Below are 23,562 nucleotides of genomic sequence, written 5' to 3'. Positions count from 1 at the left end.
GATTGATAGATGCCTATACATGTGCGTTTTCTATTGTGGTATTCTCCTTGTGGAATGGCCTGCAACTGGTGGATGGGCGATACAGTTGTGAGTGTCCTGCATTATGCAGGGGGTTGGACTAGATGACCCAGAAGGACCCTTCCAACTCTATTATTCTATGATTCTATGATCAGGAAGGAAGACTACTGTTCCACAATCTATGTAAACAGAATTGTTCAGAAGCTCAAATTTAAACAGGGAATAGGAATGGAGAATAATTACATAGTCAAGAAGAGCACTTTGTCAAAGGCATAGGTGTGCAGTTTAGTCCGCTATTGTATTAATCTTGCTTTTTATGGCATTGTTTTCTACTTTTATAAGTTTGTTTATATGTTTCAAATTCTAGACTTATTCCATAGTTTTGTGAATGTCTCAAGATATTTTATTGCATTGTTTCACATGCCATAATGTGCCCCAGGTCTCAGTGAGAAAGGCAGTCTATAAATATAATCAATTTATTTATTTGAAAATATATTATTTATTTATTATTTATTTGTTACATTTTATACCACCCTCCCTTGCGGCTCAGGGTGGTTCACAGGGAACATAAAACCAATAAGACATATTCAATGAGAAATTAGTAATCGTATCAATCAATAAGAACAGTAACATCAATAACATTGAACATTTAGTATATAATTTAACCACAATTTGACCACAAAGCTGTTGATTGGTTAAATCAAGAGGCGGTGTTCTGGAGGGCCAGACAGTTGTTTTCAGTTTCACCGGCCTTGACCAAGCGCTTGGTGGCAGAGCTCCACTTTGCAGGCCCTGTGGAACTGTGCTCACTCCATCAGGGCCTGGATCTCTTCTGGACGCTCATTCCATCAAGTGGGGGCCAGGACCAAGAATGACCTGGCCCTGGTGATCCCTGGTCACAAGGCATGCTCCCTTGTGGCCAGGAATCACCAGCTGTTTGGAACTGGCTGAGCGTAAAGCTCTTTGTGGGTGTAAGTAGAGAAGCAGTCCTTCATGTACACTTGGTCTAGACTGTGTATGATCTTAAAGTAAGGTGACAGATTTTAACATTGGTAAAGCGGGACACCATTGACCCCGGGGGGGGGGGAGGTTCTTGATTTAAAATTTTCATAGAACACATAGAATGCAAAAATAGTATTGTAATATATATATTTTTACTTGCAACATAAGTAAGGTGACCAGATTCTGAGGGACCTAAGGCGGGACACCGGGGGCAGGAGGGGCTCCTGCTCGGTGGTGGCGGGGGTGGCTCCTGCTCTTTGGCTGCGGGGGGGGGCAGTGGCGGTTCCTGCTCGGCGGCATTGGCGGGGGTGCTCTCCTCCTGTCCCCTCCCAGCTTGCTCACCTGCTGGCCAGCCAGCGGCTTCAGGGAAGTGTGGGTGAACGCCGCACCAGGCCCTGTGCCAGACAGTCTCTTCAAAGCCAGGGACGTGGTCAAGGCAGCTGCCCAGCCACCCGCCCCATCTGGGCTTTCCTGCGGAGCTGAGGCAGCTGCCTGGGCACCTGCCCCATCCAGGATGCAGTGAAGCCGGGAGTGGGGTCAAGGCAGCTGCCCGGCCACCTGCCATATCCTGGCTTTCCTGCAGAGCTGGGGGCAGGGCTGAGGCAGCTGCCTGGCCAGCCGGGCCCATCCGGGCTGGCCTGCTGCACGGCTCCGTCGCCGCCTCGCCTCTCCCTGCACTGCCTCTCACTGTGCCACCTTGCCTCACCGCACCACCTTGCCTCACCCCGTGCCACCTCTCCTCGCCCCGCCCCGCCCCGCCGCCTTGCCATCGTGGGGCAATTTAAGCAACGTGGCGGGATGCGGGGCGAGTGGCCTGGAGGCGGGACAGTCTCGCCAGAATCAGGACGGATGGGCACCTTACCTTAAAGGTAATTACCAAGATAAGCTTGATCTGGAATTCAACTGGTTTGTGTGTGTGTGTGTGTGTGTGTGTGTGTGTGTGTGAGTGAGTGAGTGAGTGAGTGAGTGAGTGAGTGAGTGAGTGAGTGAGTGAATGAGAAGGACATACTGGAGGTTATAAATTTAAGTCAGTGTTGGCATCCCACTATTGGAATGTTCTCCATTTGAGTCTCACCTGCTGCCTTATTTGACAGTAGACCAAAACATTTCTTTTTCCTGAAGAGTTCCATCTTTTAAAGCTATTTTATAGTCCATTTCTAGCTTGAAGGTTGTTTTATGGATACACTTCTAAAACTCTTATAAAACACTGAATATCTTTTTAGGATGTTTTTATGCCCATGATGGATACTTGCCTTGTTTTATGGCTGGTTTTAATATTGATAATTCTTATGATTTTATTGCTGTGATAGCCAAGCGGCTAAATTACCGTATTTGCCGGCGTATAAGACGCCCCCCCCCAACATTTCCACTCAAAATATAGAGTTTGTTACATTACATTACAGTACTATGGGCCACTATGGGCAGCTATGTCTATCCCAACTGAAGTGCACCCGGCGTATAGGACGACCCCCCCTACTAGGAGGCATGTTTTTCAGGGGGGGAAAGTAGTCTTATACGCCAGCAAATACTGTAGGTCCCTTTGCTGTCCCAAAAATCACACTGAGAGAAGAACCTTTTATATTTTTACTGCAGCAGAAATACAGACACAGGGGCATATCCCAAATTTCCCAAATCTGTGTGCAGAACAAAAGATTGCATAAGACTTTATAATATTCCATTGAAGGCTGGGAAAGATGATGCTTTTCGGGTCAAACCAATAACCTGGGGTCTCTACCCCTTGCACATCCCACAGCATCAACCCATTGCCATTATGCCAAGTCACCGGGAAAAGGTTACAAAAGGCAATTTCCCATTCTTTCTGAATACTCTGGTAACATAAACAATGGCATGATATAAACAATTGTCTATGGCCTTGAGAATAGAACATATCAGCCTTGGTAACATTTCAAAATACAGCCAAGAACAAGAATAAGTTTCTGGGCCTTCTGGTACACTAAGCTTCTCTTTACAGAACAATAATTAAGAAAATATTATTTCACCCCCTTCTCCATCAGCTGTATGGTTTTTACTTTGTGAGCCACCTTGAGCTGTTCTCTGGAGAGGTGGGATATGCATAAACAAACAGTAACCAAACTGCTGAGGGCTTTTAGCAGAAGGGGTGTGTGTGTGTCTAGGGCAGTTTTCCTCATTGCCCCCTTCTCAGCCATGACTGAGAGTGCAATAAGGTTTGTTGATTTGTTGCACAATTTTGGCTTGGTATATTCAGAAGATGAATGAGGAAAGAGATTCTTTTCCAGATCTATCAATTCACCCCACTCTCTTCCAGGTTATAAATGTTTCATAAACTGACATTTATACCGTCAAATTCCTCCCTCCACTCTTCCGTTCTATCACAGCCTCTTCAGTTTAGAGTTCTGTGATTCTAGCGCTTTCTTTCAGAGGGCAGTCTAACCCCTTTCTTCTCATGCTTTTTCTAAGCACCAAGGTATAATTCTGCAGCTGTGAGCTCTTCCAGTTTTATCCCTTTCAGATTCTCAGCTGCTGCCACCGGTAAAAATTTTCCTGTCAATTTAGCCTAAAACGTTGGTGCCAAGCTGTTGTGGACTCTTCAGTTACTATGGCAACACAGTAGGCCCAGCGCCGCGGTGACAGGTCTGTCTGTGCTGAACCAGAATGAGAAGGAAAATGGGCCTCAGCTAAACATTGGTCCCTCAGCCCCTACCTATAAATAACAGGCAGGAGCAACTGAGGTCTCTGTGCCACAGGCAGACACCTGTTTGTTCAGATGGACATGGGTGTTCATGAGTCATTGGCACTCCTTATAGAAGCTCTTCCACAGAGCTTAATATGAGCCAGGAATGTGTTTTTAGTGACAGGACTCATTGCTGTCTTATGCAAAGTTATTGTAAGAGCACCTCTGAGCACATGAATGCATCACTCACCACTGACCAATCATAGTCTAGTCTACCCTGCACATACTAGTCAAAGGTAGGCAAGTCTGAGTACTCTACTTGTGTCAATTTAGAAATTAAAGATTGTTTTGCATCACACTTCCCAATAGATCTTGCAAGAGTCAATGTGATGCTGCTATCTAAGAAAGAGGCCTTCTGTCCTCTGGAACATCACTAGGAAACACAGACTTGCTCAAGTGGGGCTACTGCATTTCCAGGCAGGGCTTTAAAGAACTAAGTGGGGGGGGGAAATCAGATATTGCCTAATAACTGTAACCCTGCTGTCAAATGTGTCTGTGAATTTAGTTTCCATGAAAGTTAGATACAGACCGTATTTCTAATATTCCAAACCATTTATCTACTTTCAACAAACACATTATGAAATAAATAAGAACTTCCATAAGTTTCTTTTAAGCATCTCACCATGTTTACAATCTTATTTGTGAGAAGGCACTTTTTCACAACAACGTAAGCATGATAAAATCTATCAGTTAGTACATTTTTATCAACTTTTCCTCCAAGGAGATCACAGTGGCATGTATCGTCCCCCTTTTTCATTAAGAGCCTAGCTATATATTACACTTAGGTCTAAATTAATTCTAAGCACTCAGGAAAGTGACCCAGTTATTGCTGGATATTAATCAGCTGGTCAAGCAATCATGGAACCCATTCGATTGTGAGACTGTAGCTCAGCACAGCAGCACCAGATGACACAGTCACAGAGCACTTCCTCATGGGATCAGTAAGTGTAATATTGAGGCTACGTACTGCATGTACTTCATTTGCCATCATTTCATTTGGCATCTGTACAAGTGATGATTCAGAGAAACCTCCGGGCATGACTGGTGCAGTTCCTGCCACTCTGCTCAGCCACCAGTTCCAGTCTGGCTTCCAAAACGTTCTGCCTCAGAGACCCTTTCATTCAGCAAATCCTTTCCACTGACATGCATGCCAGCTCAGTCTGTCTCCCCATGGCTTTTGCGAATGTCTCACAAAGGCACAGTGGCCATTCCACAAAGAGGAAGTTGGCAACCATATTCATTGGACCTCATCAGGATTTACTGTTTGATTAAATCTGGAGAGTTCCCCAATTCTGTCCCTGTCTACCTGTTTTTGAGTGTGTGGGACTCCCTTCATGTTCTTCTCTGCCCTCTGTGATATTCCCTGACGGCTTCCTGTGTGATTTCTCCTTCATATGTCTAAGGATATGGGCTCATTTTGGGATCACTGCTGTTGCCACTGAACGTCTGTTTTGTTCAGAGGCATACCGTAACAGAGGTACAGTGAAACATACTACACATATTGATCCCTATCCCCTTCTCACATGAACACTCTGCTAAGCTGCTGGGTGTAGCCGACGAAGTGAGCAGTGACTCACAAAAGCTCATACCCTGCCACAAATCTTGTTAAGTCTTTAAGGTGCTGCCGTACTTTTGCTCTTTTGTACTCTTTGAGAAAAAAGACTGCTTTGGAAGACAGACTCCACGATGTTACCCTCCCCCATTCCCCAGGCTCTGTCCCCAGGAATTTCCCAACCCAGAGTTGGCCACTCTAGGTTTGAGCAGCATTTCCATTTAGCAAATGCTGTTGCTTTAGTGAGGTGTACATAATTAACATTTCCCAGTCTCCCATTTTCCCTATGCTTGCAAATAAAATCAGAAGTTTAAAAATCACCTGCTGCACTGTATTGAAGATGCCTCCTGAGGGAGCAGTATTTCCAGCTGCCATCTTGTTTTATGACCTATGGCCCGTCATGCAATGTTTGGGTAAATATCAACCCTTTTCTTTCATTAGCAGACACCCAGTAAGTCTGAGGCGTGGCATAACCTGTGGAGAAAGGATTGGGTATATTGGTACAGGGAACAGGAAAGTATAGGTACAGCTGTGAAGAATGAGAGCTAATGGAAAGCAATAGCCACTGTTCAGAATCATGCAACACCCTTACGCAAGATACTGAGCTCTAAATTAATTATAAGCAATCAGGAAAGTGACCTGGATATGGCTGTGGACTGCTCAACAACTTGCTTGGCTCCAATTGCATACAGCACAGTATCAGGATGAAAAAGGGATGGGGTGTAGCATAATAAGAATGACCATCTGATAATGTCCATTGCTGAGAGTTATATGCCTCCCCAGTCACCAGCTTCATAAAGGCATGGGGGAAGGGGGGGATCGGGAGTGAATGCCTATTGGATAAAATGCTAGATAGAAGGTGCTGAAGGGAATGATTGACTAGAGGGATACCTTTTGGAGCAAAGCAAAGTGAGAAGACACAACAGATGTTTGCAAATAAGGAACAGGAAATGGAAGGCAAAGAAACACAGGGGTTAAAAGGCAGCAATTCCTAGCTAATCAAGGAAGTGCGCCTGAGTAATCCCTCTCTGTGTGTAATCCTGCATAGCTACTGGGTATGAGAAGCAACATGTCTCCTAATCGCTCTCTTGGGATTTTCTACTTTCTCTTCAAAATAACTGTACAAAGTGGGCAAGAGGATAATATTGCTTCCTAGCTGAATATAAATAATGAGAGCTATTTTTTGTCCCACCTGGCTCATTTTTATGTTTGTTTGTGTTTACCTCCAATTGCAGGATTTGGAGCTGGTCAGTTTTCAGGAGACATCTGTGTTGTTTGAGCAGAGCATGTAAATTAGCGGAGGAAGACTGTTTTCTCTGGGAGAGGCGGAACTGATAAGAACAGTGACAAATGTCTCCCATAGCAATAGGACCATCAGGAACAAAATGGCACATGGAACTAACTGGAGATTCATGAGTAAAGTGAAGAAATAATTCCAAATATACATGTATAGTTTTAGGCTTTTTAAATCACTGATCCAGCTCAGAAAAGCACTGAGAAGTCTTCAAAATGACTTGTGAAAAACTTTCCTGAAAACATCAGGATGGTGCCTACAGACCCTGGCTATAATGGGCCCAGTGATGGAGAGTACCAGACTGAGGAGTAGCTTAAAAGAAGTTTAATAAGTAGAACAATTAATTTAAGTCCTGTCTTAACCACCAACATCACCAGTTTAAAGGATCAGGTAATTGTTGTTATGTGCGAAGTCGTGTCCGACCCATCGCGACCCCATGGACAATGATCCTCCAGGCCTTCCTGTCCTCTACCATTCCCCGGAGTCCATTTAAGTTTGCACCTACTGCTTTAGTGACTCCATCCAGCCACCTCATTCTCTGTCATCCCCTTCTTCTTTTGCCCTCGATCGCTCCCAGCATTAGGCTCTTCTCCAGGGAGTCCTTCCTTCTCATGAGGGGATCAGGTAATAGGCAACATTAAATGATAATAATGACTTTGACAGACCAAAGGTCTGATTCAAATTCATATCTCCTTAAATACATGAAGCTGATTTATACAGAATCAGATGATTGGTCCATCCGGGTCAGCATTGTCTGCTCAGCTTTCCAGGATGTTAGGCAGAAGTCTTTCACATCTTCTAGTACCTGATTCTTTAACTGGACATGTCAGTGATTGAACCTGGAACCTCCTGCAAGTTAAGCAGATACTCTACTACTGAAACACAGCCCCTTCTCTTGCAGTGACAGTGAATCTATCTATAGCCACTTTAAAAAGTTACTGCAATTGAAACAGAAAGAAAACATGCATCTCAATTCTAATTTCAAATTGCCTAAAATTCAGTGGATTTTGTGATAAGTTTGGGCTATTCTTGATAAGTGATTTCATCTTTAATAGTTTCAAGGGTAGTCCCATAAACTTTAATGATGGTAATTTGCACTGATCTTCTCTGTTTTTGCCTGACAAGGACTGGCATTCAGAGATATACTGTCTTTCAACATGAAGGTTCTGTTTAGCCTTTGTGGCTAATAGTAACTGTTGGACCATCTTCTGCTTATTTGTCTAATCTCCTTTCAAAGCCATCTAAGCTAGCAGCAATCACAACATTGATCACAATGATTTCCATAAATTATTTTGTTCATTGTATAAAGTAGTACTTAGCTTTTTATGTTCTGCAGCTAGTGTCCATCAACTTATTTCAGTGACCCCAAGTTTTAGTATTATAAGTTCTAATATCATAAGAAAATATTTTTCCCTTTGTTCACTCTGCATCTTGCATGATTTTAGAAACATCTATTACATCCCTCCTCAATCTCTTTATTTTAACTGAAAGACCTAGGCTTTCCTCATATGGAAAACATAGCCATTTTGACTAGCTTTTTCTATACCTTTTTCTTATTATTGTCCACTTTCCCAGCTCGGAGAGCTCTTAACAGTCTGTATAAGTCTTCAGCATCCTGAACAATCCGGTGTTATCTGTAGTCTTGGCCAATTCAGTACTACTTCCTGATCCTTCATAAACAAATGAAATATATGCAATCCTAATGTTAGTCCCTGGGGAATACCACTGCTTAATTCTCCATGAGAACTGCTCTACCCTCTTGCTTCCTGTTGTTTAACCCACTACTAATCCATGAGAGAAATCTTATCCTATTAAATTTTCTCAGGAGTTTTTGGTGAATGACTCTAAAATCTTTTTAGAAATTCTAGTACGTAATGCCTATCAGAGCACCATTATCCATATGTTTTTTTAACATTCTGATGGAATTCCAGAAGGTTAGTGAGGCAGGACCTTTTTTAGTCTTGAAGTTGAAAGGTCCAAGCTCCTCTGTTTAAAGACTTCTCCCTCTTACAGCAACCCCAAAAGCCCCCTGAAATACTGTTTCCCCAGGGATTAGGGACCACCAGGAATAAATGGGTGAGGTCTCCCATAGAAGTGGGGAATCAGCAAAAATTGCTGATCCTTTCCATGAAATTTGTAGGCAGGATCCAAGCCTGTTTCAGTTAATTCAACCTAAAAATCATATTTGCCATTTACTACAGCCATGTCACACTGCCAAAAGCTATGATAATTCTTCCTCTATGGGTCTTGTTCCTCTATATGCTTAATTGTTTCAGCTTTAATAACAGTTTCCATAAGTTTTCCTGAATCAAATATTGGCTTATCATTTCCTCAATCTCTTTAAGTCCTTAAAAATGGTATTATGTTTTAACTTTTTCACTCTCCTGATAAAATGGCTGGTTTTTGTGACAAGTTGAATATCAAAAATACACAAATCACAATATAAATAGAATTGTTGCGAATCCATGACAAAGGCAGATCCAAGACCAATATAGATTGTGAAAAACAGAATTAACAAAAGGTATGTGTCATATCTAATTCCAGATAAAACACCACCACATAATATTTAAAGACAATTTGCACTGTTAGAAAATCAGCACTTTCATGTTTGAATTCTATAAGAATCCTCAGATGAATATAATCCAAACTTATTTGTTTTTTTATTGATAAGTTGGCCCTAGAACTTCATCTCTTATCACCATTTAGTGACTCAGTTCTTCAGATACCGTCCACAAAATCAGCAGTTACAGCGTGGGTAATTGCTCTGCATCTTCCACAGTAACTACCAACACAAAAGATCAATTCAGCTTCTCTGTGGCCTTCTTTTAGCAATCTTTTCACTCCTAAAAGCCCACCTGCTTCCCTGGTTGGTTTCTTATTTCTGATGTATTTAAAGACATTTTTATTGTTTGTCTTAATATTTTCAGTAGGTTGTTCCCCACATTTTCTTCTTTCCTTATTGTCAAATAATTTTCCAGAGCCTGTGCTCCTTCTTGTTCTTAATTGAGTAAGTCTTCCATCTTTAAAATGTAGTACATTCTACCACCTTATTCTCCTGCATGTGTGAATCAAACTTGATTTGTGGTACATAGCTGAGCTTCAATTAATATAGATTTAAATAACCGTAGTTTCCTATCCTGTTCTGACCAAAACTCTCACACCTCCAGCATCTTGGTTGCAAACATCTGTGAATGCTGGTTTATCTGTCTCCATAGGCATATAGACATATATCCTGACAATGTGGTATGGCCCATTTGAAATGCTGAGGCAGCAAGCCTTGAGACTTAGATGTTATACTCAGGTAGGTTTGTCAGACGTTAGAGATTCTCATCTGCCCTTGAACTTAATACCAATGAACCTGGTGGGATAAATGAAACTCAGGCACTCTGTCAGCAACAGTGAGCTGGCATATATGGACAGACAAAGCTACCTTATAACAAATCAAACCATTGGTCCTTCTAGCACAGCAGTGTGTGGGAGCAAAGTTTCTAAGATCTTGGTGTCAAATTATGTCTGATGCTAAGAGCTCTGTGAATATTATTTCCCCCACATTTTAAAGGGAAATAGCCACTCTGCAGAAGCCCAGTTTGAATAAAGGCTATAGTACATGGAAGAGGCTTTGACCTTCCCCTGCTGACATGCACACATACTATTATTATGCATTCAACAGGCAAAAAGAGGATACTTATATTCCCCCCCCCCCCAACTTCCATGGCTAGTAACAACCTGGTGGCAGTGAAACCACAAAGGTGGAAAGGTTAAATTCCCTTTTTCTAAACCATAGCCCCAATCTCAGTCAAGGCCACCTGCTATTTCCCTTTTAAAAGGCTGCGTTGGTCAGTTCATAAATTGCAAGTGTCCAGTGTGTAGAGGACTTTCCTAGTCCAGCTACTTGAGAACCTCCAACCAAAAATATTGGTGATTGAACCTGGAAGGTTGCACATGCAGGGAGTATACACTACTCCTTAGGTGTGACCTCTCCTGTGAGTCAGAACTCTGCAGGGACCTGGACCTGAAACATATTTTCAGTGCCAGGGTCCATGATTCCTCTCAGCGTGTATGAATACTTGCTACCTTATCACAAAGGGTCACAGTAGACATGACACAGGAGCTATCATTATTTATTTTAGACTTTTTTGTCCTGCCTTTCCACCCAGTTAGGTTCTCAAGGTAGAGACATTTAAAATACTAAAAAAAACCCCAACAACTTTAAAAACAATTTATCTCTCACCTGCCTAGCCTAGTTAGCCTCATCACATCTTGAAAACTATGCAGGGTCAGCCCCATCGAGCCCTTGGATGGGAGACCACCAAGGAAATCCAGGGTTCCTGTGCAGATGCAGGAAATGGCAAACCATCCCTGAATGGCTCTCACCTTGAAGCCCTATGGTGGTTACCGTAATTTGCCTGCAATTTGTCAGCAAAACCTCAACAATACAATAAATGCATAAATAAGATGGAGGATCAGGATGGGAATGCAAAATAAGACATGTACTTATTCGTGCACCCAACTGTTCCTGTGTAATGTAGTGTACTTGTAAGGGAAATTAACGCTCTCCCATCTTACTTCACTGTTCTTTTATACGCGTGCGTGCGCACACGCACACACACAGCCAGTTTGAATACCAAAAATGAGCCGAAGAGTAAAAAATAATTCAAATGATGGAATGCAGTGTGAGAACCCAGAAGAGTGGGCATAATTTAACTCCCCCCCCATCTACTCTCTTGATTTTGTGCACAAAAGTACACCCCTCACCCACTCTTTTCCTGATCAATGATTAGGCATGAATAAATGTAAATGAATGCCCAGAGGATACCTAACTTGACTCTCAGAATCCAAATAAACTTTTGCATATCTCAGGCACCCCACTTCTAAATATTTGTCTTTATCTATAGTGCTATAGTACACTATTGTCAGAGAACATGACTTAACATCACAATTGAGCCTAGGGGTGCCAGCTCTGGGTTGGTAAATACCTGGAGACTTTGGGGCTGGAGCCAGGATAGGGTGGGATTTAAGGTGGGGGTGGGGGACCTCAGTGGAGTATAATGCCATAGAGCTTACCCTCCAAAATAGAAATTTTCTCTTTAGTCTGGACATGAGCTATAATTCAAGGGGATCCCCAAGTCCCACCTGGAGACTGGCATCTCTAATTGAACCCCAGTGTCTAATCTAAACTAATCACTTTCCATGGGTTCAACTATCAGAACTACAGAAACACCTTATTTTCAGTATGTATCAATGTATGTGTGTATGTACTCTGATGGCATATGAAAACTAAATTGGATTAATAGCTGACCCATTCCAGAATAGAATGTGAATGGCTGAATGGATACATTTAAACAGCTGCTATCTCAATGGGTTAGTGTATTACACATTGTCTTACCAAAGATGCTCCAAAAACCTAGCTTCGGTCTAACATTGTGACCAATCTCTCTCTCCTCTCCCCAGGCCTCATTGTGGGCCTGGGACTATGAGAGCTCAGAAGGAGATACTTGGTAAAAGAAGCTAGCTACAGTAAGAGCAGAGGAGTAGGATCCCTTGGGTGGCCCAGGATAGCAGAGGGAGGGAAAGGGCAGCTGCCTAACCAGGAACAGCCTGGACTAGGCAATGGAAGGGTCCCGTATTGTGTCAAATACAGAGGCTGTGTTAGCTGTATGAAGACTTTGCATAATGTACTTCATAGGCTTATGAAATTTAACAATTCCCTGACCTTTCCTTTTTGGAATCTGGGAGCAAGGTACCATGTCTTTTCAGGCAGAATGTTTATATTTTTATCTGTTCATTAATATGCAGGCATTGAGCAGATAAAGCATCTTCTATCACAACTTTGCCTGCTGAATGTCTGCTTCTCATGCAGCAGTTAAAATCAGTGTCAATGGCTGATAAGGATAACAATCTGTTACTATATCCCTGTTGTTGTTAATGCTTCTTAAGCCTAGAACAAACGGCTGCCGCTGGATCAGGTGGCCCACCAACCTAATGAGTAAGACATTTCTTTTGACCTTTTATAGTCATGCAGCTATTTCTCAGTAGCCAGCCTTTGCCTGTGCATTTGTGCTGTTTACCCTGTTTTATATTCAGACAGTGGGTGCTTTGGGGCCCCATATTGTCTTTTTGTTCTATATTTATACACTGCTGAGAGTTATACAGATATGGCTCATAGCTGAAGCTTGTTGGCCCTGTTACAATAAACAAGGGAAAGCAAGAGGAAGAAGAGGAGGACAGATTTGATTAGAGACAAATGTCACTCCCAAATGGTAGGTTGTTGGCGCCAAAGGAAGATGAGGAGACAAGGGCTGAATGCTGTGCCTGATGTGGGCAGGAGACGAGGACGCAAAATCCTGAACTGCGGCTGCCCACAGTACATGCCCAGAAGCCAGATCCTTACTGAGGCAGTTACCATGGGGCAAAAGATAGCACCAAGAAATAATGCAGGATAGGTGAAACAGAACTGGAGGCATAACTTGTACATAAAAAGCATACACAATCTTGAAAGCTTCTATTCCAGGGTGCTGTGTGATTTAAGCATATTTACTGGTTTCTATGGTTAACTTCTGTGAGCAGTATTGGAGTCCACACCCACCTGAAAATGCTAGTCTATAATCCTAGACCAGCAGTAAGAGAAAAATACTCTACATGTGCTCAGAGACACTCTCTTCAGCATTACTTCACATGTTCTGGAGTTGCCATTGAAAGAGTTCAGGCTTAATCTGAGCAAAAATGAAACCCTTGAGACCCCCAAGAGGGTGCTGATTCTGGGTACAGGGATTTGCACAGGGTGGAATTGGTATCCTACAAGCTCAAGAGCCTGCATATTTCATGTTTGAGATACCACTGGCATTTCTTGTGGGCATGCCAAGTATATATAGGAGCATATGATTTGGGGGTGGGGGGTAAGGAATGCACACTCACGCACTCAACACATATTTACACACAGTGGCCTGTCCTGAAATGGTCATTTTGTTCTCTCTCATGCTTACGAAATGACTCACAAAGCGTGCAGATATCCTGCAGTCTCCTCCGCTACCCTGACAGATGCCTGGAGTGCCCTTGCTTGCAGGAAAGATTTAACACTCTACTGACTGCAAGCTCTAAAACTCATATGCCGGACAAAAGGGGAGAAAGAAAGTCCATTAACAGACATCCAGCCATGAGATGCATGGCTCTCTTCCCTTGGGAGTGCCACTGGATCTCACCTGGCAATGTCAGCGATGTGCAGATGCTGGACCAGGCTGGGATGAAAGCGGGAGTGGGGGTGGGGAAGGAGCTTATACTGTACCTCGCAGCTGCTGAGAGGGACAGCTGTTTGCCTCCAGCCAGGGGTCCACAGGATGTACGCTGCTGCTACTTGCCTCTTGCCTGCTCCTCTGAGGCTGGTTATCCCTCAACATGTGTCCATTTCTCTGCTAGCAGCTCAGGTAGGGCGACTGTGTCAGACACCACCTCCTCCTTCTCTCCTCTCCTCCTCCTTCTCTTCAGTGCAGCAGCTTCCTGCTCCTCCTGCAGGCAGCCATCCGCTGCTACTGGCTCTAGAGACGAGCTGCACATTGGCTAGTCTTGCTCCCGTATTTAAAATTCTGTGTGGTGATCAGAGAGGCTATGACTCACTTACTGCCTTTTGCTCGAACAGGCAGCAACTGAGCAAGTGGCTATTCTGGGACTTAGGCTGTGAAGCAGCAAGTAGCCTCTCTTAGTACATCTTCCCTAGCACCTCCGCACCTATTGCAAGGGAATTCACCATGCTGGCACCTTGTGGCCAGGCAATGCACGGGTACAAGCACAAGTACGTTTACCCTTGCACACTGCTCTCATTGTCTCATCACACACTACCTTGCACTGTATCCGTTGTACAGACTGAGTAGCAGTTTTATGACTGCAAGACAAGCATTATCTCTGAAGAAAGATTGCGAAGAAGGAGCAGGGATGTTTTGGGTTATAAGTATAGGAATTAGTCTTTGCAGTTGGACATGATAGTTTTATATTTTCTTGTTTAAAATCTATTTGAACAAAGCACTCTTTTTTTTTAAGTCTTTATGCCCTAATGGACACAGATAAAAGTTCTGTTCTCACTTCCCAAATTAGACCTGTTTATGTGACCTTCAGCCATTTGTCTCAAAAGTGTTTAAATATGAACGACAGGAACATCTGCTGATGTCCTTTAATAATAATAACTCATAAAGCAAAGCTTGGACAGGGAGATCGAGAACATGTCTTCTAGAGAGGAAGGAACATATGAGCCCAAGTAACAGATCCATACTCCAGATGTTATATGATAGGGGGCCAAGACAAAGTTTTTCCTCAGGTCTAATGTGATATCACTTTTTCTTCTTGACTTTTTCTTTTAGCTTGTATCACAACTTATTTGCTTGAGCCAGTTCCATTCTTTTTATATTGGGAACTCTGGTCACTGTTTTTCTCTATTGTGTATCATAATCTGGATGATATAGGTTAGTGGGTGCTTTTATTGAGTACACTTCACAAACTACTTAGGATATTATTATTATTAATTGAACTTATATCCTGTCACTTTCCGAAGACTCATGGCGGCTTACAACATAACCCTCCTCCTCTGTAAAATCACCACATAAAACTTATTATACCCAGGGCTCTAAGCCCCCTGTTGAACTGTGACAGCTCCATTTAGGGCCCTCAACTCTCCCAGGAGCTCATTCCACCAGGTTGGGGCCAGGACTAAAAAGGTCAAGGCCAGGCATACTTCCTTAGGGCAAGGGACCCAAAAGATTCGTGCCCACAGAGTAAAGGGCTCTGTTGAGAGCATAAGCAGGCAAGCAGTCCCTCAGGTAGGCAGGGCCCAAGTCACAAATGGCCTTGAAGGTCAAAACCAAAACCTTGAAGTTGTTCTGGGCCAGAACTGGCAAACAATGCAGCTGCCTCAGCACCAGCCAGATTTGAGTCCTCCAAAATGTTTTTGTGAGGACCCTATCAGCTACATTCTGTACCAGCTGGAGTTTCTGGGTCAAGGCCAAGGACAGACCAACATAGAGCAAGTTACAGAAGTCCAATCTAGAGGTGACCACTGCATGGATCACAGTAGCCAAGCAGTCTGGGGGCATGTAGGGCGCTAGTAGCCTTGCCTGAAGCAGATGGAAGAATGCCGTGTGGGCTACTCCTATGACCTGGGCCTCCATAGACAGACATCCAGAATCATGTCCAAATTCCTCACCAAGGACAAGATGTCAAGCTGTGCCCCAGCCAAGGTGGGCAATTGTACTTCCTGTCCTGCCACCTTTTTGCTCAGCCACAGGACTTCTGTCTTGGAGGGGTTGAGTTTCAAGCGATTCTGCTCTAACCATCCAGCAGTTCCTCCCCACCGCCAGGAACAAGTTCCATAGTATTCAATGGGGCTTTCTCCCTGGAATGTATTTTAAGGCTGCAGCTGTAAACTCTATTGATTCCCATATAATTAAGCATTTTTATGGATGAACACAGACTTTCTTAACTAGGGTTTCATGAAACCTTGCTGAACACAGACTTTCTTAACTAGGATTTCATGAAACCTTGCAGTTTATTGATGGCCCTAGAAGGGGTTCCTGAATGAGTGGGAGTCAATATATATATATAAATATAAAAATAATATTTGTGAAACATTTAATTGGGTGATATGACCATATATGGTCATGTTGACCACCACGCCTCCCAAAATGGCCAGTGATAGGCCTGGAGGGAGTGGAAAGGGAAAGGCCCTGGGTGAGTGTATGCACACCTATCCCAACCATATTCTGCACAACTATACAATTTCTGGTGTTTCTTGAAGCTTGAAGAATATTTCAGAGGTTTCTCAATGATAACAAAGTTTAGAAAGGATGGTCTAACTGCTGATTTAAAGTTGTCCCATGCTATATAGTAAGTAACTCTTTAGCGAGGAATGTTAACAATCAAAAACATCATGCAGTGACATCAAAATCCTACTGGCTGAGATTATGGAAAAAAATATTTTCTACCATAAAAATGGCACTCTGTATGTTTTATCAGAAGCAGAGCAAAAAAAGTTAAAATACTCAAATAACATCTATAAAACAGCAGCCAAGTAAAGCATCACATCAACACAGCAGCAGTCAAAGACAAATAATCATTAAACATTAAATATTATAAAGTTGGAGTTGCATGCAGCCAACTCACTCCCTACACCAGTGGTCCCCAACCCCCGGTCCGGGGACCAGTACCGGTCCGTCGGTCAGTCGATACCGGGCCACGGCTCTGCCTCGTCCTCCTCCCCAGCTGGTGGCTTGGGGGCTGCCATGCCACTCTGCCGCCAGCTCACCTTTGGTGCTTTCCAGTGGGCACCATGGCTGGGGTTCCCCCTCAGTATGGCACTGCGCAGCTGCTGCTGGCAGCGCCCCCCAGCAGGCAGCAGGAAGTCAGGGGCACTGGCAGGAAAGCAAGTGGAGCAGGGGCTCAGGCGGCGGCAAAGTCCCTCGGCAAAAGACTACTCCCCCCCCCCCCCCCGGCCTCAATAAAATTGTCAAGCTTTGACCGGTCCCCGGTGATAAAAAGGTTGGGGACCACTGCCCTACACAATTGGTCCTGGGGGTGTGCTGCCAATAGGGAGATACCACTCTGCTAGTGAGGACCAATCAATGCAAATTGTACTCTGTCAATGAGAGCCAATCAGTTCAAATTACAATCTGTCATGCAGACAACTCAATCCCTACCTGATTGGCCCTCCCTGGGAGTGTGCAACCAATAGGGAGATCACACTCTGCCAATGAGGAACAATCCTGGGGCTTATCTGTCCTCTTCATCCTGGGTATAAGAGGTACTGGCTTTTGTGAAAGGCCCTGCTACTGGTAAGTTGCTCCATTCTCAGTCTCTATGCTATAAGGAAGCAAAGATGAGCTGCACAGGAGGTAGAGATAATCATTATTTCAAAAACAGAATGCCAAGGGACATACAGAATGCAATGAATGTCTTAACTGAGTCTAGTGAGTCAAAGGTTCCTTCAGGCAGTCCAAGGGCATGAGCAGAAGGAGCAGGTCACAGACTGTATCTACAACCCAGACCTCTCAGCCTCAAGTTGATATAGACTGTCAGCCGTCTGTAATGAATCCCAATCTTCTGCAGTCAGCAACTGTCTTGCTAACATGTTGTGGTGCCTTTTATACTGGAGCTTTCTTCTAGCACATAGATGGTATTGCTTAATTGGCTCAAGTGGGCTGAGCCAGGTGGGCTGACAAGGTAGATATCTGCAGCTGGAGGATGGGCAGAGGAATGAGGAGCTTCTGCAACAACTTCGGAATCTAAGCTATGGTTTATCTGCAGCTCCATTCCCTCCTACTTGTCAGAGTTCTCTGCCTGTTGAACATCTGGCTGGGCTAAGCTCTCATCCAGCTGAGGCTTGGGGGAAGCTGGGAGTTCCTGGCAATGCTTTTCCTCTAAAACAGGGGTGGTCAACCTGTGGTCCTCCAGATGTCCATGGACTACAATTCCCATGACCCCCTGCCAGCATTTGCTGTCATGCAGACAACTCAATCCCTACCTGATTGGCCCTCCCTGGGAGTATGCAGCCAATAGGGAGATCACACTCTGCCAATGAGGAACAATCCTGGGGCTTATCTGTCCTCTTCTTCCTGGATGTAAGAGGTACTGGCTTTTCCATAGTATTCCATATCATTTGCTGACAGGGGCTCATGGGAATTGTAGTCCATGGACATCTGGAGGATCACAGGTTGACTATCCCTGCTCTAAGGTGTACTCCCTAACAACTCCTCACAACACCTCCCCATGACCCTATAGCTAGTCATCAGAGCACTCTTTGCTTTCCCCACCCTCCATCTCCTCAGAGGAGCTGGTGGGATCCAGCAGCCTTCTCCACCCAGCCTGGCCCTTGGGAGATGTGGGGGGATGGGAAGGAGGCAGCACTCCACAGCTTTGCCTGTCCTTTGGGAAATGTAGGGGGTGGGAAGGAGGCAGCCTTCCCTGTCCAGCCTTTGACCCATTATGCACGGGGGTTTTAGCGCACATTCGGGGTGGAATGGCGGCGACTAAAATCACCGATAATGCACGGAGCCGGCTGCAACCGGCCGCAGCTTCGGTGCATGCCGCCGAAAAAGCCGCGTCAGTGAAATGCGGAAGAAAGCGCAGCTTCCGGGTGACCGGGGCGCAACCAGAAGCGGCGCCCGGATCGCCGCGTGCATAATCGGTTACTCTGGGTTTTGCCGCCGTCGCGCCCCGCCCCGTACATAACCGGTATGCGTCGCGTCTTCCCCCTCCGCGTTTTCCATGTGACCCGAAATCGCTGTTTCGGCGGCCGTGCATAATGGGCCTTTGTGAGATGTTGGGTGAGTGGGAAGGAGGCAGCACCCCACAGCCTTCCTAGTGAGAGGTGGGGATGGGGGGACAGTGGTGACCTATATAGACACTGTTGTATGTGGGTGGGGGTAGGACGGCCAGTGCCCCTCCAAAGAAGCTGTTTTCTTCAGAACTGATGTCTCCCTCCCCTCCCCCTTCTTTCTTTCTCTTTCTCTCTCTTTTTTTCTCTGTCTCTGTCTCTGTCTTTCATCTTCCTGTAGGTTTCCAGGCCTCCACCTGGAATTTTTCAGCCCAGCTGGCTGCATAGATGTGAAGTCAAGAATCAAACCCAGCTCTTGAGATTAGAGTCTGCTACTCTAACCATTTCACCACTTCTTGAATCTCAAGATTAAGTGGGGAGCAGGGGGAAGAAGGCCAGCCCCCAGGAAGGTCACAGTGCAGGTATATATTCTAGTGCCATTGTATTCCTGGGTGCAATGGGTTTTGCCCCTAGCTCTCTATAAAGCTTGTTCTGATTCTTGGTTGCTTATGTGAAATACTCCATTTTAGAACAAATCATCACCAAAGTTCATTGGTGCATGCACACCTACATGCTACATGTACACAAATAATGCCAGGGAGTTATAGCCTCAACATTATAATGTGAGATACAAGGGTCCTAGCTGGTAGGTTAGATAGTGCTCAGAGCAGCTGCATATTTACTTTATATCCTAAAGCTGCACCATAACCATGTAGGCTTGGTGGGAGGTAGGCAGGAGGGAATCTGATTTTCACTCTTATTGAGTTCATTGGGACTGTTTAGATTTATGCCAGTGTTTTTGCTGTCATGTTGGTGTGGGGCTCAATTATCATTTTACACAGTTTACAGTCCAGCATTAGTAATGTCACCTGAAATTAATAATTAGGTAGGGAATCAGAGGCTGGGAATTCCTGGCATACATGCCAAATAATTGCGCTCTCAATGAGCAGCTCATAAATGCAGGGCTAGTTCTTCACTTAAGCAACTGAAGAAACTGTAGCAGTAGCAAGGGGACTGTAAGCATGGGGGAAGGCAACATGTATGACTTATGATGAACATCACTGCTCCTGAATCCACACAGCTCCTAGCCAGGTCCAAAGCAAGCTCTTGGGATGCTGATAGAACTGCCAATTCTGGACTGGGAAATACCTGGAGTTTTGGGGTAGAGTTCTGGGAGAGAAGAGCTCTTTGCATGGTATAACGCTATAGAGTCCACCATCTACAGCAGCCATTTTCTCAAGGGGAACTGATCTTAAATGTCTGAAGATCAACTTGTAATAGTGAGAGATCACAAGGTACCACCTGAAGGCTAGCAACCCTAGATGCTTGCAGTACCCATAGGCCTTGCTTTTCTCCCTGCATGTCTGGCTAAGTACAAATCAAACCTCTCCACCCATTTTGTTTGCTGATATACTAACATCTTCACATGTAGGTTTATGGTTACCAATCTCAAGGTGAGACCTGGAGTTCTATCAGATTTACATGTGGCTGGGACAGGGTAAAAGCTGAAACGGTCCTCAATGGCCTGGAACAGGCATTAAACAAGAGTACTGCAAAAACAGTAGGCTGTGTTACAGACACTTGAGAACACTATTTTAGAAAAGTGTAACTCTCACCCCTTTATTAACCTGTTCTGGGCCAAAATGCTTCTGAAACACCCCTGAACGGGTATTAAACAAGAGTACCACAAAAAACAATATTTCAGAAATGAAAAACTGCAACTCCCGCATTTTTATTAACCCTTTCCGGGGCAAAATGTATCTGGAACACCCCGGAATAGGCTGGAATGTACATTAAACAAATAATAGTACTGCAAAAACAGTGGAAGGTGTTAAAGACATTCCAAAACAATATTTTGGAACTCTAAATGCAGATGTAGCACATACTTGCAGGTCTTTTTCATTTCTAAAATATTTTCAAGTGTCTGTAATGCATCCCACTGTGTGTGTGTGTGTGTGTTTTAGTACTCTTGTTTGTTTAATGGCCGTTTCGGCCCTGTCCCCGAATATTGTAAAGACGACATGCAGTCCAATGTAAGAAGAGAGAAGGGCAGAGACTGGCTCCTTTCGAGGGAGACGCCGGCCTCTAGAAATCAAAAATCAAAACCAATAAAAATGTTTACATGACACGAGAAGGGGGGGGCGCCATGGAATACGGAGGTTAGGCCGGCTGGCCGGGCTTCTTTAAGCCCGAAGTGGACGCTCTGTTCCTGTTATTGCGCTGCTCTATGGTAACGCGGAAGTGAATAGACGATCGGTACTCGGGCTGGTGTCTATGGTTGGGAGTCTGTTCTCCAGAGTGGCTCCAGTCTTTGCAGATAACGAGGTTTGTGTGGTGGGGCCTGGGAGGCTGCGCCGGCGTTGCCATGGCTACTTCCTCCCAGCTGGCTCTCCCTGTGTCATGTGCTTGCCGCCCTCTTCCTTGCTCCAGTCTCCTCTTTCCTGTCGGAGGGCTGGAGGGGTCGGGTGGCGCTCGCGGGGGTGAGTACGCGGCCCCTTCTCTTCTCTGGCGGGGTTCTGCGAGGGAGCCCCGGAGTTTTGGAAACGAGGAAGGAGTGAGCACAACTACCCAGCTCTCAAATAAGGGACATTGGACAGTCACGTGCCTCTGTGGGTATTGCAACAGGTTTACCTTGTGAGGTTGCTGGCTTGGTGCTTGCCTAGAGAGTATATATAGCTGCTGCTGCTGCTGGTCTTTGCTTTGGGTTGGTTGGTGCTGCTGCTTTTTCTCAAGCAGGAGTTGTTGTCCCCTAGTCACTGTTGTTATCGGTGGGGTGCAGTTATTTCAGAGCATGTGGTCTTTAGAGGTCCAAATTTGATTTGGGCTCTTGTTCTGAGGTTATTATACTTGTGTCCTTTTCTTGATTTCTACAGATGGCACCTGCTACCCAAAAGGAAATGATGCTGCATAGTTTGGCACAGTTACTACAGGATTCTGGTGAGGGTTTGTTGGCATCTCTCCTCTGAAATGGGAGGGGGGGGAAGCAGTAGCCAAAGCTCTGTTCCTGCTGTGAAACCAGTCCAGAGTCTACAGTGCATATAACAGGCCTTAGTGAATGTTCTTTAGCTCTAGGAACTAACCTCAAAATGTAAAAACCTGACTAATCTTTAAGGATTTTGTACTTTAATCATCATATTTTCTAAGTTGATACATCATACCTTATTATACCTTTTTTACAGTTCCTTGTATTTTATTAAAGTTGTAATGTGTTGTACATAGATAAATATTGGGGTACCCCTAATAGTCATCGGTGTAACAAAAAGCTAACTTGCAACCCTAGCCTAATTCCTGAAACAGTGATTCATAATTCCATTATTGCTTTCAAAAGCTCAGCTTAATCAAACTTTGGAGCCAGTGTTGAAAACAACTTTAAGAAAAGAATTTGCCACCATTGAATAGCGTGAATAAATTCACTTACAAGCAATGATGGTAGTTGTATGCAATTTTTGAAATGCACAAAAAATATTCTGATACAAAGTGATAAGCAAACTTTGGATTGAATCGGAGCAGCTGTTTTGCAGAGTTTATATCAATCTCGCTTTATTACAATATGGTTCAATATGGTTTCTTTCCATACAGGTCCCATGGTCCTAAACCTAGCTTTTTGCTAGTAAGATGGTGTGTAGCCACCCATTCTACTTTTGTACTTTTTAGTAAGATCATTACTAACATTGAATGGAAGTCCAGCCTTTCTTAGGTATCATGCACAAGAAAAAGGAGATTGTTATTGGATGGGTACAATGTGTTTCTGGGTTCCCAAGTTCCTCCTTCCTTGAGGAAGAAATCTAGGAGACAATTCTCTGTGTCACTTCAGTGAACTTTGTTCTCCTATACGTGCAAGAAAATGGTGAACAATTACAGGAGAGTAAGGACCATGTCTGTGACAAGTATAGAATCAAGGCACACACTTTGGAGACATAGCAGAAGAAGTAATTATAGCTTACATTCTGTTTGCAGCTTATGATAAGATATTGTGCTGATGGGGTTATAAAACACTACTGAGACTTTTTTCCATGGTATGAATGAGCAGTAAGTAAATATGAGTTTGTTAATGGTCTTTTTTTCTTTAGGAGATTTGGTTCTTGATGGTACTAGTACCTTGACCTTATTCACCTCCACACTGCACTATCTCACACAAATATTTGAGCAGCATCTAATACCACGAAACCAGAATCATGGCTTTATTGCACTCTCATCACACCCTGCTGAAACTTCTACCATCCTTCAAGCTCAATTCCTCTTTGATGTCTTGCAGAAGACATTGTCTTTGAAGGTATATAATGAAATGGGAGATTGGAAGTCTTTGTTTTTTGTTTTGAGGGTGATCATCAACCTGAGGTGGACTGGGCTGGTTGTAGTATGCTAGTGAAATAAATTGACAAATAGTGGCAGAGATCAGCTGACAATTTTTTTAAGGCACTTAATACATTTTATTAGGACCAATCAAGATATCAGAAAACGTTGTGCAAGCTTTTAGATTATTTAGAACCCTGCTTCAGCCTGGATGCTGAGTAAAAAAAAAAAGCAAAGGAAGGGAAAGAAGGAAGAAAATTATTACTTTCCTCCATCTTGGGTTCTGAATGATCAGCCTGATGAAGAGCTGCAGAGAATGTGAAACTTGCATATTGACTTTATTAAGACCAACCAAAAATAATCAAAGGTATTGAGTGACTTCTAGAATCTCTGTAGTT

The 23,562-nt window shown here is 44.1% G+C and overlaps 2 protein-coding genes across 8 annotated transcripts in view; one reads left to right on the top strand and one right to left on the bottom strand.

Annotated features, from left to right (window-relative positions):
- The window catches only part of SLC4A3 (solute carrier family 4 member 3), a 52,035-nt gene extending 37,770 nt beyond the window's left edge, over positions 1-14,265 (bottom strand). The window contains exons 1-2 of one of the 4 annotated variants that reach the window (XM_077320841.1): positions 13,862-14,265; positions 5,607-5,759 (exon numbers count right to left, since the gene is read on the bottom strand). In XM_077320841.1, the coding sequence (XP_077176956.1) occupies positions 5,607-5,660 (54 nt within the window). In that variant the 5' untranslated portion in view covers positions 5,661-5,759; positions 13,862-14,265. The remainder of the gene's footprint in view (positions 1-5,606; positions 5,760-13,861) is intronic. The other 3 variants (XM_077320842.1, XM_077320840.1, XM_077320839.1) reach the window with 3 other exon arrangements.
- Positions 14,266-21,103: 6,838 nt separating this feature from the next.
- STK11IP (serine/threonine kinase 11 interacting protein) overlaps positions 21,104-23,562 on the top strand; it is a 30,650-nt gene continuing 28,191 nt past the window's right edge. For 2 of the 4 annotated variants that reach the window (XM_077320837.1, XM_077320835.1), the window contains exons 1-3: positions 21,104-21,196; positions 21,745-21,808; positions 22,942-23,144. In XM_077320837.1, coding sequence (XP_077176952.1) covers positions 21,146-21,196; positions 21,745-21,808; positions 22,942-23,144 — 318 coding nt within the window. In that variant the 5' untranslated portion in view covers positions 21,104-21,145. Of the gene's footprint in view, positions 21,197-21,275; positions 21,481-21,744; positions 21,809-22,941; positions 23,145-23,562 lie in introns of those variants that run through there. The other 2 variants (XM_077320836.1, XM_077320838.1) reach the window with 2 other exon arrangements.

Source organism: Paroedura picta, chromosome 2 (assembly GCF_049243985.1).
Source record: "Paroedura picta isolate Pp20150507F chromosome 2, Ppicta_v3.0, whole genome shotgun sequence".
Taxonomy (NCBI): domain Eukaryota; kingdom Metazoa; phylum Chordata; class Lepidosauria; order Squamata; family Gekkonidae; genus Paroedura; species Paroedura picta.
This window is presented reverse-complemented; position numbering and strand designations above follow the sequence as displayed.